The sequence below is a fragment of the Cibotium barometz genome, chromosome 25, assembly GCF_041138505.1.
Source record: "Cibotium barometz isolate CiBa-2024 chromosome 25, ASM4113850v1, whole genome shotgun sequence".
NCBI classification, from domain to species: Eukaryota; Viridiplantae; Streptophyta; class Polypodiopsida; order Cyatheales; family Cibotiaceae; genus Cibotium; species Cibotium barometz.
Window position 1 is genome coordinate 25,854,464 of NC_141070.1, and position 15,648 is coordinate 25,870,111.

Below are 15,648 nucleotides of genomic sequence, written 5' to 3' on the forward strand. Positions count from 1 at the left end.
AATTGCTAAGATACACTATTCCTGGAAAGCAATCAGAGAAGAGTAAGTAACATAATCAACCCATACATGACCATCATTCTTGTGCTCCATTCCTAGCATTGTGGACACACCCCTACAAGGAGGGAGCTCAAAAGCAACCTAGCCATCATAGGTTGTGGGGAGCTCCTCAATCTTTGTTATCTGTTGAACATCATTTGCTAGAGTTGTGTGTAGGCTACTGTTCAATGGTGGTAACCCTTTAATCATGTTAATCACATTGGACATATTATTCTTGCTATCTGTTCTCTTAGCCATAATCATAGGACATGCAGTTTGCTTCCTTACTCATAGCATACCTTGTAGAAAGTATTAATGTTAGAGTCCAATATGAACCCATCGTCCCCATTTGAAAGGACTTGCAACTCAATCTTCACTATCTCACACCCCAATGTTAGTGGTCTTAAGACAATTTTCCGCCCTTGCAAGACAAAGTGTTCAAGAACATCTCTTAATACCAACTCATAGTATCTTGACTCATGAATAACAACCAGTTTTGTCCCCTTGGCTAATTATCCAAAGATTATGATACTCCTTGCCATTTTATAAACCCATAATAGACAAGTAAACGAGAAGAAAAAGGAAGAGACCTACTCTGAAATGAGACACCCAATGCAATACCCAATGTGTGCTTCATGGGAGATACCCAATGTAATATTTACAAAGTAATCGTTAATTATTTTATAAATTTAAAAATATAACTCATGCATTAAAGATAAGAGCTGGATCTAATTATTCTTCATCATGGTCCATGATAATAGACTTTAATGATTGTATTATAGGGGTATACTATTATCTTTATTATTATGGCCATCTTTTTAATTTCCTACAATGAAGTTCATTTTGAAATTAAATGCACAATATTAACTATCAATTCTACTGACTTGCTTTTGAATTATATCACCAAAAATATTTATTTTTCATAGCCTTATCGTAAGAAAGAGCATTCCCTAAGAGAGAGAGAGCATAGTCTGGCTACCTGCTCTCTCTCTCTCTCTCTCTCTCTCTCTCTCTCTCTCTCTCTCTCTCTAGCCTTATTACTTGGCACTTAGTTGTTTTTTTCCTTCTACATTTTCATAATAAAGGTCTAAATTGATTCTCTTAAAATTTTAATTTTTATGCTTTAAAATTTGTTAGTAGTTTAATAAAGCTTATGCAATATTTTAAGTTTTTGGAGCCTTAAGAAAGAGTTAGTCTTTGTTGTGTAAAAAGTGAGTCTTAGTTTACAGAGAGTAAGGGTTTTCAAGGTGTGAGGGTTTCCTAGTGGTGAGGGCTTTCTGAGGGAGACGAGTGGAGTGGAATAGAGGGGTGGTGATTGGAGGAGCTATGGCACCCAAATTGAGAAGGCATGCCTCTTCACCCTCCTTAATGTTTTCATTCTTGTAAATATCTTGCTCATCTAGGAGAAGAAAAATAGCGTGGGCTACTTTGCCTCATTTGTTTCTTTTGCAAGAAAGGTCACCCCATTGCTATGATGGGGATGATGTAAAAAAAGGGGGGCAAAGTAGCCCGTGCTAGTGCGGGTTGTTTTGCCCCATGTTTTTTTCTTTCTCCGTCAATCCTCAAGCACAAGCTTGTAATATGGTAGCTATTGCCAATCCATAAGCAGAACCTTGTTGTAAAGGCCCATTAGTACCAGTAGAGCCCAAAAAGACCATGGCCATGGGGTGGAGATAAAAAAGGGGCCCAAAAGTAGCCCACACCAATGCAAGCTACGTTGGGCCCCTTTTTTTCTTCTCCACCCCATGACCTTGAGGGCTACCATTCGAGGTGCACTACATGCCCAAGATTGTCAATCATGCAAGTGTAAGCCTCTAAATCTAGCTTCACACCATATTTGGTGCTCATATTCATAAAAAGCATATGGTTGTCCTGTACATGATCAATAAAAAGAATATGGCACTCATTTTGTAAGGCCATTGGGTTTAGTAGGGCCCAAAGTGGCCATGGCCATGGATAGAAGATGGAAAACGAGGAGAGAGCCTCTTATGCTACATCCATTCAAATAGTTTAGTGTGCTTTCTCATCTTGGTCATTTTTGGCATATCTTGTGATTCAAGAGTGACCCAAGAGATCCACCTTATCCACACATCAGTCCACATCATCCATACATCCATTCATGTCAATCCACATTACTCAATACTAAAAAAAGACACACCGATAATAATTTGGATATGCATATATACATGTATGGAAATTTTTCTTTTATGAAAGGATTGTTTTTCCTAGGAGTGCAGTATGGTGTGTGAACTTATCTCAAGTGTGGTGTGTGTGAGTAAAGTGGCCATTTCAATTATGGGTGTGTTCACACCACCTCCATAGGTCCAATGGAATGTAGAAGGCTAGACCCATGGGATTGGATAGGGCTAGGCTAAGCGTATGGATTTGATTTAAGTAGAAAAAGGATTAAACACTGAAAAGTGGGTGATCGGGTGGACCCACTTATAGGTACTTCTTAAAACAAAATAAACTTAGTTTTTAGAGCGATCAAAACTTAGGATGAGTATTTTAGTTTGGCAATCATAAACAGGAATAGAAGAATTACCCATACCATCGACGAAAAATTAGCTCAAATTTTAGCCCAAAGATTAGCCTATTGATGAGGCAATTATAAATGATGCAATGGTGGATGAGAAAAAAGTATCCATTCATGCATCTAAGAGTATGCCATAATGGCCGATGCAACATAGAAAATTAGCTACTTCTTTACCTAAAGAGATACATGTTCCCATCCTGCATCTTATTCTTTTATGGATCATGCTCTCATTGCCACTATATTCAATGAAGAGGAACCTATTTCCTTTGAGAAAGTATGGGAGGAAAATAATCATTAAATGTAGGCCATGCAGGATGAGTACACCTCAATCTTCAAAAATGATACTTCGTATTTTAAATATTTGCCTTATGGTAAAAAGGCCATTGGTACAAAGCTTAAACGTAAAGCTGATGGTAGTGTTATCGCCACCAAGGCAAGGCTTGTTGTTGCAAAGAGTTATACTGAGGAGAAGGGCATATCTTATAATGAGACCTTTACCCCCATGTCTCTCATGATGACTACAATGTGGTATTATTACATTTGGCAACCCATCATGGATGGAACATACATTAGTTGGATATTAAGATTGCTTTCTTGAATGGTGATTTGTATGAGGAGATTTATGTATCACAGCCTTGTGGTTTTTTTCCAGAAGGGCCAAGAGTCTAAATTATGTACTTTAAGAAAAGCTTTATATGAACTTAAGTAAGCTCCCAAAGCGTGGTATGAGAAATGCATACTTGGTCAGAAATGGTTTTTATAATATTGATAGTACCCTCTATGTAAAGAGAAGTTAGAATTGTCTTTTGTTTTATCGTTTTATACGTTGATGATGTGCTTCTCATAGGCACTAATGAGGAGAAGATTTTAGCTTTCAAGGCTAAATTACATGTGACATTTGAGATGACAGATCTGGGCTCATTACATTATTATTTGGGCATATAGTTTTCATAGTATGATAATGCGATTATGATGTTGCAATCAAAGTGCATATAGAGACTGCTTACATAGTTGTAGTCAACATCATAATAGCATCATAATGTTACTATGATGTTGTAGTCAAAGTACATATGGAGAGTGCTTACATAGTTTGATCTTGAAGACCGTAAGCCTAGGTGCTACTAAGGCTTATTCTCTAGGATGTAGGTGAACCATTTGATGCGTCACTTTATCACCAGGATAGTAGGTGAGTTGAATTTCATACCTAGAGAGGATTAGGGTGTTTAGCATCAATAATTTGACATAATAAACAAAAGTGGGAACTGAGAATTTCCCAAACTCCCTAATATTATATTGCACCCATTTGGGGTCTTTTTTCACCTTCTTCTAGGCACATTCTTTCGGCCTCCCTTGAAGTTAGCACCCACTTGGGCCTTTTCTCACTTTCTTCTTGGTGCCTTCTTTTGGCCGCCCTTTAGGCTACACTCCTTCACATTTTGGCCTCCTCTTTGAGCCTTTGAACCTTAGTCCTATGACTAGTATAACTCTTGCTTCATTTGAGGGTCACATAGCACTCCCCCTTGCTCTCCCAACATCACGTGCTATTTTTAACACTTTCCAAGTGATGAAATCCTACCACCATACATACACTAGATCTACACTCGTACCACCATACATACACTAGATCTACACTCGTACCACCATACATACAGTGGTTGTTCTACACTCTTTAAAGTCATTTGCTAGAGTATATATCACAAGTGCCTCATAGGCTATAATGTTGGCTTAGGGTTTGAAGTTTTACACAAGAGTAGGTATACAATGAGTGGGTTTAAACACAAGGTGGGAGAGGTGCACTTTTCTATCATTTAGAAGAGATTTTTCGATGATTTACCTCCATATTGGGAAGCCCCTTCATTTGGTTCTTCTTTGATCATTATGTTTCCTTGAGTGTTTGCTTGAGTCTTCTTTTTCTTCCAACAATATTTCTTCATGTGGCCTAATTTGCCACAAAATTTGAACTTTACTATGGCTCTTGGTCCTTTGGTGAAGAATCTTTCCCCTTTATAATGTGATGAAGGTCCACCCACTTTGAATTTGAGTCTTTTGTCTTGTTCATTCAAGTCTGCTTCAATGCCGATGAAGGAGGTCGAGTCACGAAGAATTTTCAAGGTGTCCACCAATGGGGTAAATGCTTCCAAGGTCTTGCTCTTGAGAAGAATTGCTATGGCATCCTCCTTATCCACTGGATCTCCAACACATGCAAGTTGTTACATGAAATTTTTCATTTTGTTTAAGTGAGCTTTAAGTGATTCACTTTCTTTGATGTCCAATCCAAAAAACTAAAATTTCAAACTAATTTTTGAGCTTTTTTGTTTGGTACCAAACAATTTTTTCTAGTTCATCCCATGCTCCTTTTTAATTTTCTTCCCATGCAATATGATGGATGAAACTATCTCCTGGTTCTAATGCAATGATGGAGAGCTTTCTCATCTTTTTCAAGATAAAACCTTTTCTACTTCCAATCTAGGATAATCTCTCTTCCACTCACAATCCCCCAAAGTCCATCCTTCACTCTCATGAGTACAAATTTAAGCTTTACTTTCCATGTATGAAAACCATCACCATTAATTTTTCAACTGTGAGTGGAGTTGTCATGATTTATTTATGAGGATAGGAAGGTTGTAGTAATAGAGTGACCCAAGACCAGTGTTTGGTCCCTTACAAAGAATGAGAGATGTAATAGGAAGCAATTTTATATAATTGACTCTTCCAAATTTTAAAGATTGTCAAACCAAAGAAAACCGTGTTTTGGGAGAGACAATTAGAGCACCAAACCAACCTGGGGGGAAATAGATTTGATGATGCACAAGGCTTTAGTTAGAGTTGAACTCTTCATGGCTCAAAAAATTAAAGATGATTAGCACTAATCATAATTAACATAGTTGAACCTTTAATGGCTTATAAAGTTAAATATGATTAGCACTAATCATAATGTTAATAGAGATAAACTTTGCTAACAAACTTGAGAATGATTTAAAGATTAAAGTTCAAATACTTGCTGTTTGTGCTCAACAAATAAATATGTAAATCCTCCACATGATATATGATGAAGTCATGGCTCAAACCTTTGCAAAATTTGATGAAAATTATGGTGATTTTATGCTTTGCTCACTAAAATTTTATTGCACCTATTGGGGGTTTTTTTGAGCCTCGAGCTTCCCTCCTTTTTAATGTCTTAAAGTCTTTAGAGTTGATGTAGATGCTCCAAACAGTCATATTACATTAGATTAACCCAAACACTTTGATTCTTGATTATTTTGGAGCTTGGGTAAAGAGGGGAAAATAGGTTTAATGACTAATTGGTGATGCTAATGATTTTGCTAACTAGAGTTGTCTTAAGATGCATGATGATCAAGGGATAAGGGATGATGGTTGCAACGCTCTCTAATACCAAGTTTAGTTTCATACCTAGAGAGGATTAGGGGGGGTAGAAATGGTTTAGCATCAACATTTCAACATAATAAGAATGCAAGAAAATGATTAGGGCTAATGACAAAACTATGGCATAATGACAAAAGATATTTAGAAAAAAGCTCATATGACATTCTATTAGATAAAGGGTCTTTATATAGGCTTGATTACATCTCTATTAGCTACTAATTATGACATAAACTTGATAAAGATATCCCTTATCCTACTAGATTTGAGGACCACCTCCCTTGAAGTGAGCACCCACTTGGGGTCTTTTTTCACCTTCTTCTAGGTGCCTACTTTTTGGCCACCTTTTGGGTTGGACATTTCACATTCTCCTTCACATTTGGGCCTCCTTTGAGACTTTGAGCCTTAGTCCTATGACTGGTACAACCCTTACTTCATTTTAGCTCCAAACATTCACCCAACATCACGTGCTATTTTCCATAGGTGCCTCATCTATCTATGCAATGCAAGGAAAAAAATTCAATTTGGGGTTTCCCAATTGAGTAAGTAAGCATTGGCAAGCTATCAAGTAAGTAGTACTGACAAGGCACCCAATCCCTTGGGTTATTCTCTATGCTAAGGGGGATGATGTTCATCTACATGCTTTCAATGGCTCCGATTGGGCTAGATGTTATGGCAGGTGAGTGTCAACTAGTGGCTTTTGCTTTCATCTTGGTGATTCATGTATATCGTGGCTCAACAAAAAGCAGTCATCCCAGCACTGGCCACTTTGACTTGTGTATAAGGCAACTTTTATAGTAGTGATTATGGATTGTGTATGGATCAAACACCTTTTGACATATCTTGGTGTTGGACACAGTAGTCTTCCACCTTTATCTTCACTGATAGTAGCCATAGTGGCCATTGTTTTGTGAGGAATGCTCGCACAAAGCATCTTAAGGTGTGTTATCATTATGTCAGGGAGAGGCTCATTGCATGAGAGTTTAGACTAGGTTATGTCTTTACACATGACAGTGGCATATATGTTCACGAAGGCTCTCTCATGAGAGAAAAGTTTGGAGCTTTTCACAAAGCTTTGGACTTATTGCTATTTTGGGGATTTATTAGCCCACATGATCCCTATTGTACATGTTCACATCATCATTATAAGAGGGATTTATAGCCATTTATATAGTGTAGTGATGTGCGAACATAGGCTAATAATGGGTCGTAAGACTTTTTCCCTCCTTAGGATGTTTTTTCCCCTCGAACGTGTGTACACACTGTTATGAGTGAGTGTGTAAGTGACCTTATTATATTACTTCACTTGTACTTTACTTATTCTCATCAATCTACTTTGAGTGATGTGCTTCTCTCTCTATCTTGCCTTGCTCGCTTGCTTGTGTTGCTACACCTTTGTCTCACTCCAATAGAAAAGTGGCATGTGTATCAAATGAAATTTGAAATTATCCTTCTTAAATGGTGACCTCAAGGAGGAGCTGTATATGGAGTAGCCCTCCCTCACCCCACCCCACCCCCAGTAGATTTTTACTCTCCAATTCAAAAGGCAAAGGAAAAGTGGCTTAAAACATGCTCCCCAAAAGCTTGGAACTATGTAAACTTTTATGTTTTTCTTGTTAAGGATAAGTGCATGGTTATTGTATTATATGTGGATGTTGTCATCATAACAGTTCATGCAAGGTTATTATCTTATATATGGATGATCTAATCATAACACCAAGGAGAATATTTCTCACACCAACGAGATGTTAAGCCAAGAGTTTGAGATGATAAAAACCAAGTACTCTCATACATTATTGCTTAGGCATTGAAACCTTGCATGAGTCAAGAAAGAGAAAGCTCTTTATCTCTTAGCATTGTAGAGATACTTAAAAGCATTTGGTTGACTGTAAGGCATTTGTGACACCTATAGAGACCTTATATAGGAGACTCATGGGAAATCTCATCTTCTTGTGTAGCACTAGGCCAACAGACATCAACTTTACTTTTGGTTTTTTAAGTAGGTTCTCCAACAAATTACGAGAGAACCATTGCAAAGCAAGGATGCGGATGTTATACACTGTTCTTCTGTGAGAAAGTTTTTAGTTTTGATGGAGATTTTGTGGATGTTACAGTATGTCTATTAGCTTATGGTGTTAGTTTTGAGTTTTGATGGAGATTTTGGTGTGATTTTGCATGGCTTTGCTCTCTTTTTAGGCATAAGATAATGCATAAAAGAATGCCTTTTTGCTTAGTTTTTAGATTGATTTGTTGTTTAAATGGTGTTTAGATTGATTGTTTTCTTGTGTCCATATAGCATGCACATAAGAGGCTTAGATTGTAATATTTGCATCATATTATGCATTAGGAATGCATTTGTCATTTTAGCTCTCTTTTATGGTTACATAGCATAGATTAGCTTAATTCCTTCATGGAATTTTTTTAAATATATATTTGTTTGCATTGCTAACAATAGTTTTAGTAAGCTTAATCATCTGAAAAATCCTAAAAAAGCTATAAGAAACCACTCATTTTTCTAATTTTTTTAATGGAGATATTTTTTCCATTAAGAGAGTGATTAGGAAAGCTTAGTGTGTCTTGGGTTATAGTTTGCTTGAAAATGATGATTTACAATGTGTAAGGAGTGATTTGATGCATCAATTCACCAAATTAATCCAAGAAACTTATCAAATTAAGGATTTTTATTTTTTCTCTCTTTCACCTCATTTCACATGAGAGAAAGAGCAATAATTAGAGGCTTAATTAATCTTGATTTTATAAATATACTACACAATGGATAATGCACATAGCTTAGCAAATTAATGGGGAACCAAATTGTGTGCTTTATTATGTAAATTAATGATAAATCAAGAGTCAATTAGAGCCACTAAGTTAGCCCAAAAGAGGGAAACATTAGTATATTTTTACATAACTCATTAAGGGCTAAGTGTAACTTGTTGGAGAGGAGAAAAAGTATAGAGATGCAACAAGCAAGCAAAGATAGACAAAAACACAACACATAAAGTAGATTGATGAGAATGATTGAAGTACAAGTGAAGTGACATGATAAGGTCACTTACACATACTCATAAGAGTGTACACATGCTTGGGGGATAAAACCTCCTAAGGAGGGAAAATGTGTACCGGCCTATTATAAGCCGCTAAGTCCACACATCACTACCATGTAAATCGCTACAAATCCCCTCTGTCGTGATGATGTAAACATGTACAGGGATCATGTGGCTGATCAATCCCAAAATGGCAATAAGCCCAAAGTTTTGTAAAAATATTCAAACTTCTCTCGTGAGAGAGACTTCGTGAACATATCTACCACATTGTCATGTGTAGATACATAAGCTAGGTTAATCTCTTCCTCTCCTTGACATCATGATAATGCACCTCAATGTTCTTTGTGCGATCATGAAACACTAAGCTCCTCACAACGGCTAATGAACTCTGGCTCAATGAAGATGGAGGTGGGGACTGATGTCTACCACCAACACCAAGATTTGCCAAAAGGTATATGAACCATATACACTCCACAGTCTTGCTGTAAAAGCTACCATGTACTCAACTTCATAGCTCGAAGAAGTGGCAACTATTGGCAATTTCTTTGTTGAGACATGATATACATAAATCACCAAGATAAAAGCAAAAGACACTAGTGGACACTCGTATGTCATAGCATCTAACCCAAATAGAGTCATTGAAACCATGCATCTGAATTTCACCCCCCCTAGCATAGAATAGGCCAAATAGTGGATACTTGTGTGTCATAGCATCTAGCCCAAACAATCTCATTGAAACCACACTTTAATTTCAACCCCCTTAGCATAGAATAGGCCACTAATGGACACTCGTGTGTCATAGCATCTAGCCCAAATAGAGTCACTAAAAGCATGTAGCTGAATTTCACCCTCCTTTACATAGAATAGGCCAGTAGTAGACACTTCTGTGTCATAGCATCTAGCTCAAAGAGAGTCACTGATGGACACTCCTGTGTCATAGCATCTAGCCCAAACAGTCACTGAAAGCATGTAGCTGAATTTCACCCCCTTAACATAGAATAGGCTAGTAGTAGACACTCTTGTGTCATAGGATCTAGCCCAAACAGAGTCACTGAAAGAATACAGTTGAATTTCACCCCCCTTAGCATAGAATAGGCCATGGGACTGAGGGCCCTATAAGTGTTAGAATACTTTCTTTGAACAATGCTCACTTCTAAGATTGTGCATTAGCCTTATTAATTGGGAGACCCTAAACTGAATGCTTAGCCCTCCATTACATAGATAGATGAGGCACCCAATAGCCTATTGATAAAGTGATGCATCAAGTGGTTCACCTACATCTTGGAGACTGAGCCTAGCACCTATCTCTATGGTGTAGTAACATGCTTATAGCCTTTAAGACCAAACCATATAAGTAGTCTCTATATATACTCTAACTGCCAACATCACAATACCATCATCATGCTGTATAGATTTTATGCCCAAATAATAATGCAATGAGTCCAAATCTATCATCTCAAATGACACATGTATTTTAGCCTTAAAGGTTGAAATCTTCTTCTCTTATTAGGGCCTGTGTGAGCAGCATGTCGTCAACAAATAAAATGGTGACCAAAAAACAATCTTTACTCCTCTTTACATAGAGGTCAACATATAAAATGGTGACCAAAAAACAATCTTTACTCCTCTTTACATAGAGTGTACTCTCAATTAGACTATTACAAAAACCATTTGCACAGCCAAGTATACATTTATCTTCTTGTACCATGCTCTAGGAGCTTGCTTACAGTCATATAAAGCTTTTCTTAACCTACACAATTTAGACTCTTGAGATTCAATAGAAAATAGCAATCCTTAAATCCCTTCCTTTTATGGACCAATTATGTTGTGTACATTGCTGGCACTACTAATTCATACTCTCCATACCACCCTAAACGAGTATTCCTATACTATAGTTATTGCTGGGTCACGAAACCTCACAGTGTCTCCACTCATGTGCAACAAGTACACAAAAAGCACCTCAAAACAAAGGGACTCCACTAGGAAATGAAGTTTTGTTAACCCAAACAGAAACAAACCCCAAGGCTCAAAGCACTAAGGAAGTAGCTAGACCATCATTGCAATGCTTCTATTGTCATGTAGGACCACACAATGTAGTAGATTTCCCAAATTGTAATACTTTCAAGTTCCTGACACCTGTGTAAACGATTTGCAATGGATCACATGTTCACAGATTGCCCAAATTGGAATATTTTCAAGTTCCTGACACCTTACAACCCTAAAGGATGTGCAATGGAACACATGTTCATAGATTGCCCAATAAGAGCCACTTTAATGCAAGTTACCTTGTTGTGCTCAACACTCAACATCTTAAGTGTGCAAAATGGGTGGTTGTCCACAATACCTTTGAATGTGCTCGCACGTTTGCAAACCAAGGTGCAAGCGAAATCCAAAAAGCCTACAAATGACAACTCTTCATAATGGATGGAAGAGAATGTCTTTAATAGAAATCAAATCACAATCTTTGATAGAAATCAAATCACAAACTCTTGAACCCAAGGAAACTAAAATCAAACAAACAAAAGAAGTGAAGGCTAAACCCCAAGAACAATGGGAAGAAGCATGTAGAAAACTCAACCCCAAAGGAGGAAAAGGCTAAACAAGATGTTGAAGCATCAACCTCTAATGTTGTCCTAGAAAACAAGGAAACACATGTGAGACACTTGTTTACAAGTGGTCAAAATAAAGTTTATTCTCATGATCGCTGCATTTAGGAACCTAGTGATCCAAGAGGGAATAGGTGATAAAAATAGTGTGATCCAAGAGGGACTAGATGTGAAAGAGGGACTAGATGTGAAAGAGGGACTAGATGTGAAACAATGTCAAGCACCTCATCTAGTGCATTTGAAAATCAAATCAAAGCATTGGAATCCAACCCACCACTGCAAGCTGAGAGCAAGATTCTTGTTACAACCCGTGAGGAACACAATAAGCTCGCTCAAGAGTGTATGGTTACGAATTGAACTAGGTCACTTGAAGTTGTACCACATCATGTCAAATCCATATGGGTTACCCAAAATCCCAAAGAGTAGGAAAAGTACCAATTCCCATTTCAAGAGGAAGAGGCACTACCTACTAAAACTTATCCTTTAAATCATGATCTATAGATGATGCGACGAGCGAGTCATCAAGTGGTGAGAGTGACAATAAGGGTTTCTACGGGGCTAAGACGAATGTCTTTGACATATGCCATAGCAAGACACACAAAATTTATGGTTAAATGTCGTCTACACGTATTAAGAGATGCAATCTTATCTTGCAAAGGTGCTGATGGTGTTTCGATAGAAGCCAACTACTACATGAAGGATAGTGGGAAGAGCCCAGGTGTGAGTTTGCTCTAGCAGTGAATATTGCTGATACGAAAAAAAATGTCTTAAATACTATATGATGCTTGGCTGCCAACTTTACAATATGGTGGCATTAATGGTGGACCAGCTCTCATTGAAGCGTTGCAGTTCCAGTGACTTGGTTATCTGATACCACTAACACATTCATAAGCATTCAAGTAAACCTGCAAAAGACAATGCCAAGGTGATGGGCAGTTCCTCGTGTCTTTCCAAGCCCTTACAATGCCAATCTAGCAAGCCTGAAATTTAAAGGGGTAAAATGCCTCAAGAAGGGCTCCCAAGGCTTCAAATTTGAGGGGTGTTATCTAGTGTGAAAGTTGTACTTTGATGTTTAATGGAATAATAAGATGAAGAATACTGTTAAGAGAAAAATTAAGAGAAAGTCCAAAATGTCCACTACATGAGTACCTAGGTAAGCTGCACAAATACCTATCAACAGCTTGAATATATAAAACTTTTGTATATAGTTGAAGGTCTCAAGCTGCCTTACATGAGTTGGGATGGAACTGTGATTCGATTGCGGATCTAGGTCTTTACATAGTTGCCTTGAGGCAACTTTTTATAGTTGCTGATGCTGATTCAAATACAAGCAAGTATTGAAAAGATTCGTCCAAACTAATAAAAAACCACCTACTATCAAGAAGCTTTGTCGAGATCGACTTTTTGGAAGACTGGATGTTTAAGACATGTAGCACGGTTATGGTTGGAAGCTCCACAGCAATGTAACAATGTACAGGTCAGCGCAAAGTCAAGACAACCTGAATAAAATGCGTAGGCATCTCACCACATTTACACCATGCATGTGAAACACCTTCAAAGGCAACCAAAGACTTGACATTGGCATCAGAAGGCACAATCTTCCAATGGCCCCTAGCATAGAGCACATCCTGGTTAGATGCACCTTTATTTTATAAATAAAAAAACCGGATTGCCAGATGGCTGTAAAACATGCCTCGAATTGTCACAAACATCAAATCCAATGACAAGGCAGTTACAAATCGGTTTAGTAATTCAAAGACTGCATCTATCTTGTCTTAAAATGTTAAGAAAATGGGAGTCCATGACAATTTCCTTCTTGAAATGTTGCGAAGATGGGAGAACCGATGACAATTAGCGGAGCTCAGAGCTTGACCACGTTCTAGAAAGAAAGCTCAAATCCTTCTTTAGTCCTTTGCAGACCAAACCTTTGAGCAGTTTTTCTGCTGTGAGTACCTTCTATTTAGAGTTCATCCTTGGGCCCTTGGGCAGTATCTGCTTCTCTACGCATATTTTCTATCACTACCTCCAACGGGGGATCCCCAGGTCGCCTGAAAGCTTGTTGTCCTAGCTTGAACTCGTAAGCCTCAGGTTGATCGAGAATAAAATCTTTAACCTGTAATGTTACAAGGTAGAGATATCAGTAAAAACAAAGGGGCAATTACCATCCAAACACACACCTGAACAGAGGAAAGCCACCAGTAATAATAGACAAAGTATTGTGATGTTTTCATGCAATCATTGCATGTGTAAGTATGTGCGTGCACATGGGCACAAGGATTGTATTGTGTGAGTGTATCTATTTATCTATATATGCATGCATGTATTGTATGTATGTATCTATCTACATATATATCCATATGTGTGTGTGTGTGTGTGCGCGCGTGCGCACGGGAGAGTAAGTATATAGGCAAGCATGTAAGTATGTAAGTAAAAGTAAGTAAGTACCAATGTATGCATGTATGTAAATATGTAAGTAAAAGTAAGTACCTATGTATGTATATGAATGCGCGCGCGCGCGCGCACACACACACACACGTGTGTGTGTGTGTGTGAGAGAGAGAGAGAGAGAGAGAGAGAGAGAGAGATCTATTTCTATATCTATGTATCCATGCATGACGTGTGTGTGTGTGTGAGAGAGATCTATTTCTATATCTATGCATGTACTCATTGCAAGTATGCATGTATCTATCTATCTATGTATCCATGCATGCATGTAGCGTGTATTGTGTATGAATGCAACTATAAATCATCCTCATATTCAGTTTATACCACCCAGCATATCAATTCTAACCTCTGCAATACTTTGGCCATCTTCGATTATGAACATGATGGTGTTAACGTCCACCGCCATGATTTTGGCACTGATAGACCCGGTCCTCAGCAGATTGGTCCATTTCTTTGCAATATTAGTTATCTCGTCCTGCGAGATGCTTTTCCGAAGGAAAACACACAGCTGTCAGCAAATTGCACATAGTACTCCCAAATCATCACTACTGTCAAGAAAACCCTGAACTAAACCTCCAGCCTAACACAAGCATTTGATGAAACTTAAACAACCAAACCTCTGTAAACCCATAGCCCTGTCTGGCTTCAGGAAACCTTGATTCCAGTCCGATCTAAAGAAAACCCTGATTCTTGTCACATCTACAGAAAATCCTAGTCCCTGCCTCATCTTACAGAAACCCTAACCCCTTCTCGACCTTCAGAGAAGCATGGTTCTTGTGCGATCTCCAGGGAAGTTCTAATTCCTGTCCGATCTTCCATTCGGGAACAATTTAATGGATAACCTACCCCTGTGTGTGTGTGCGCGAGAGAGAGAGAGAGAGAGAGAGAGAGAGCATTAACCTTGGTGCGTGGCACATCTAAGCGGAGCTTGACGAAGCCCATGGCGGTCCCCATGTGGCGCTTCAGCATCTCCTCTTGGATCTGAGAAGGGTGGAGTGTGGAAAGGTCCGGGGGAGGGTCGAAGGGAGGGGGCGGCTTGGGCTTGGGCTTCCCCCAAGCTTTCCACTCCTCATCCTCCTCATCGTCCACCACGTCGTCCAGCTCGTCTGGAATGTGCACCTTCTTCGCTTGGACTGCACAAGGCCATGGCGATCCTGCTCGAGGTGATGAAGAGAACAAATGCACTCCCAGTAGCAATAGTAAGAGTCCTAGAGCTTGTCTTACTTGTAATGACAACTCCATATCTGGTTACTTCAATGCTCAAGATCTATATCTATATTACCACTATCTGGTTACTCCATATCTGGTTACTTCAATGCTCAAGATCTATATCTATATACCCACTATCTATGTGTGTGTGTGTGTGTGTGTGTGAGAGAGAGAGAGAGAGAGAGAGAGAGAGAGTGAGTGAGTGAGTGAGAGAGAGAGCTATTTTTTCTTTTTCTTTCTGGCTTGGGTGGAAATTCAAAAGTACACTACTCAAACCCTAGATGCCGTGCTTGCCCAAGGGAAAATTTGAATCCATCACCTAGGGATCCTTCGTTACCATTGCATTAAAGTGCTATTGGCAAGATCTTTTTTTTTCTCCCATAACTTC

General features: G+C 38.5%; 1 protein-coding gene across 1 annotated transcript; it reads right to left on the minus strand.

Annotated features, from left to right (window-relative positions):
* Positions 1 to 13,089: 13,089 nt before the first annotated feature.
* Positions 13,090 to 15,435, minus strand: LOC147624405 (LDL receptor wingless signaling/trafficking chaperone). The gene is made up of 3 exons (XM_086819392.1): positions 14,952 to 15,435; positions 14,398 to 14,526; positions 13,090 to 13,719 (listed from the first exon to the last, which is right to left on the minus strand). The coding sequence occupies exons 1-3, from the start codon at positions 15,291 to 15,293 to the stop codon at positions 13,567 to 13,569; spliced, it is 624 nt and encodes a 207-aa protein (XP_086675518.1). The 5' UTR covers positions 15,294 to 15,435; the 3' UTR covers positions 13,090 to 13,566.
* Between the last annotated feature and the right edge of the window lie 213 nt (positions 15,436 to 15,648).

What these genes read in the sequence shown, in the direction of transcription:
- LOC147624405 (XM_086819392.1), bottom strand. Translation starts at nt 15,293, where the DNA reads ATGGAGTTGTCATTACAAGTAAGACAAGCTCTAGGACTCTTACTATTG. An exon ending in TAGATGTGCCACGCACCAAG is followed by an intron (nt 14,527 to 14,951) that starts GTTAATGCTCTC and finishes AGCATCTCGCAG; the next exon opens with GACGAGATAACTAATATTGC. An exon ending in ATGGCCAAAGTATTGCAGAG is followed by an intron (nt 13,720 to 14,397) that starts GTTAGAATTGAT and finishes GTAACATTACAG; the next exon opens with GTTAAAGATTTTATTCTCGA.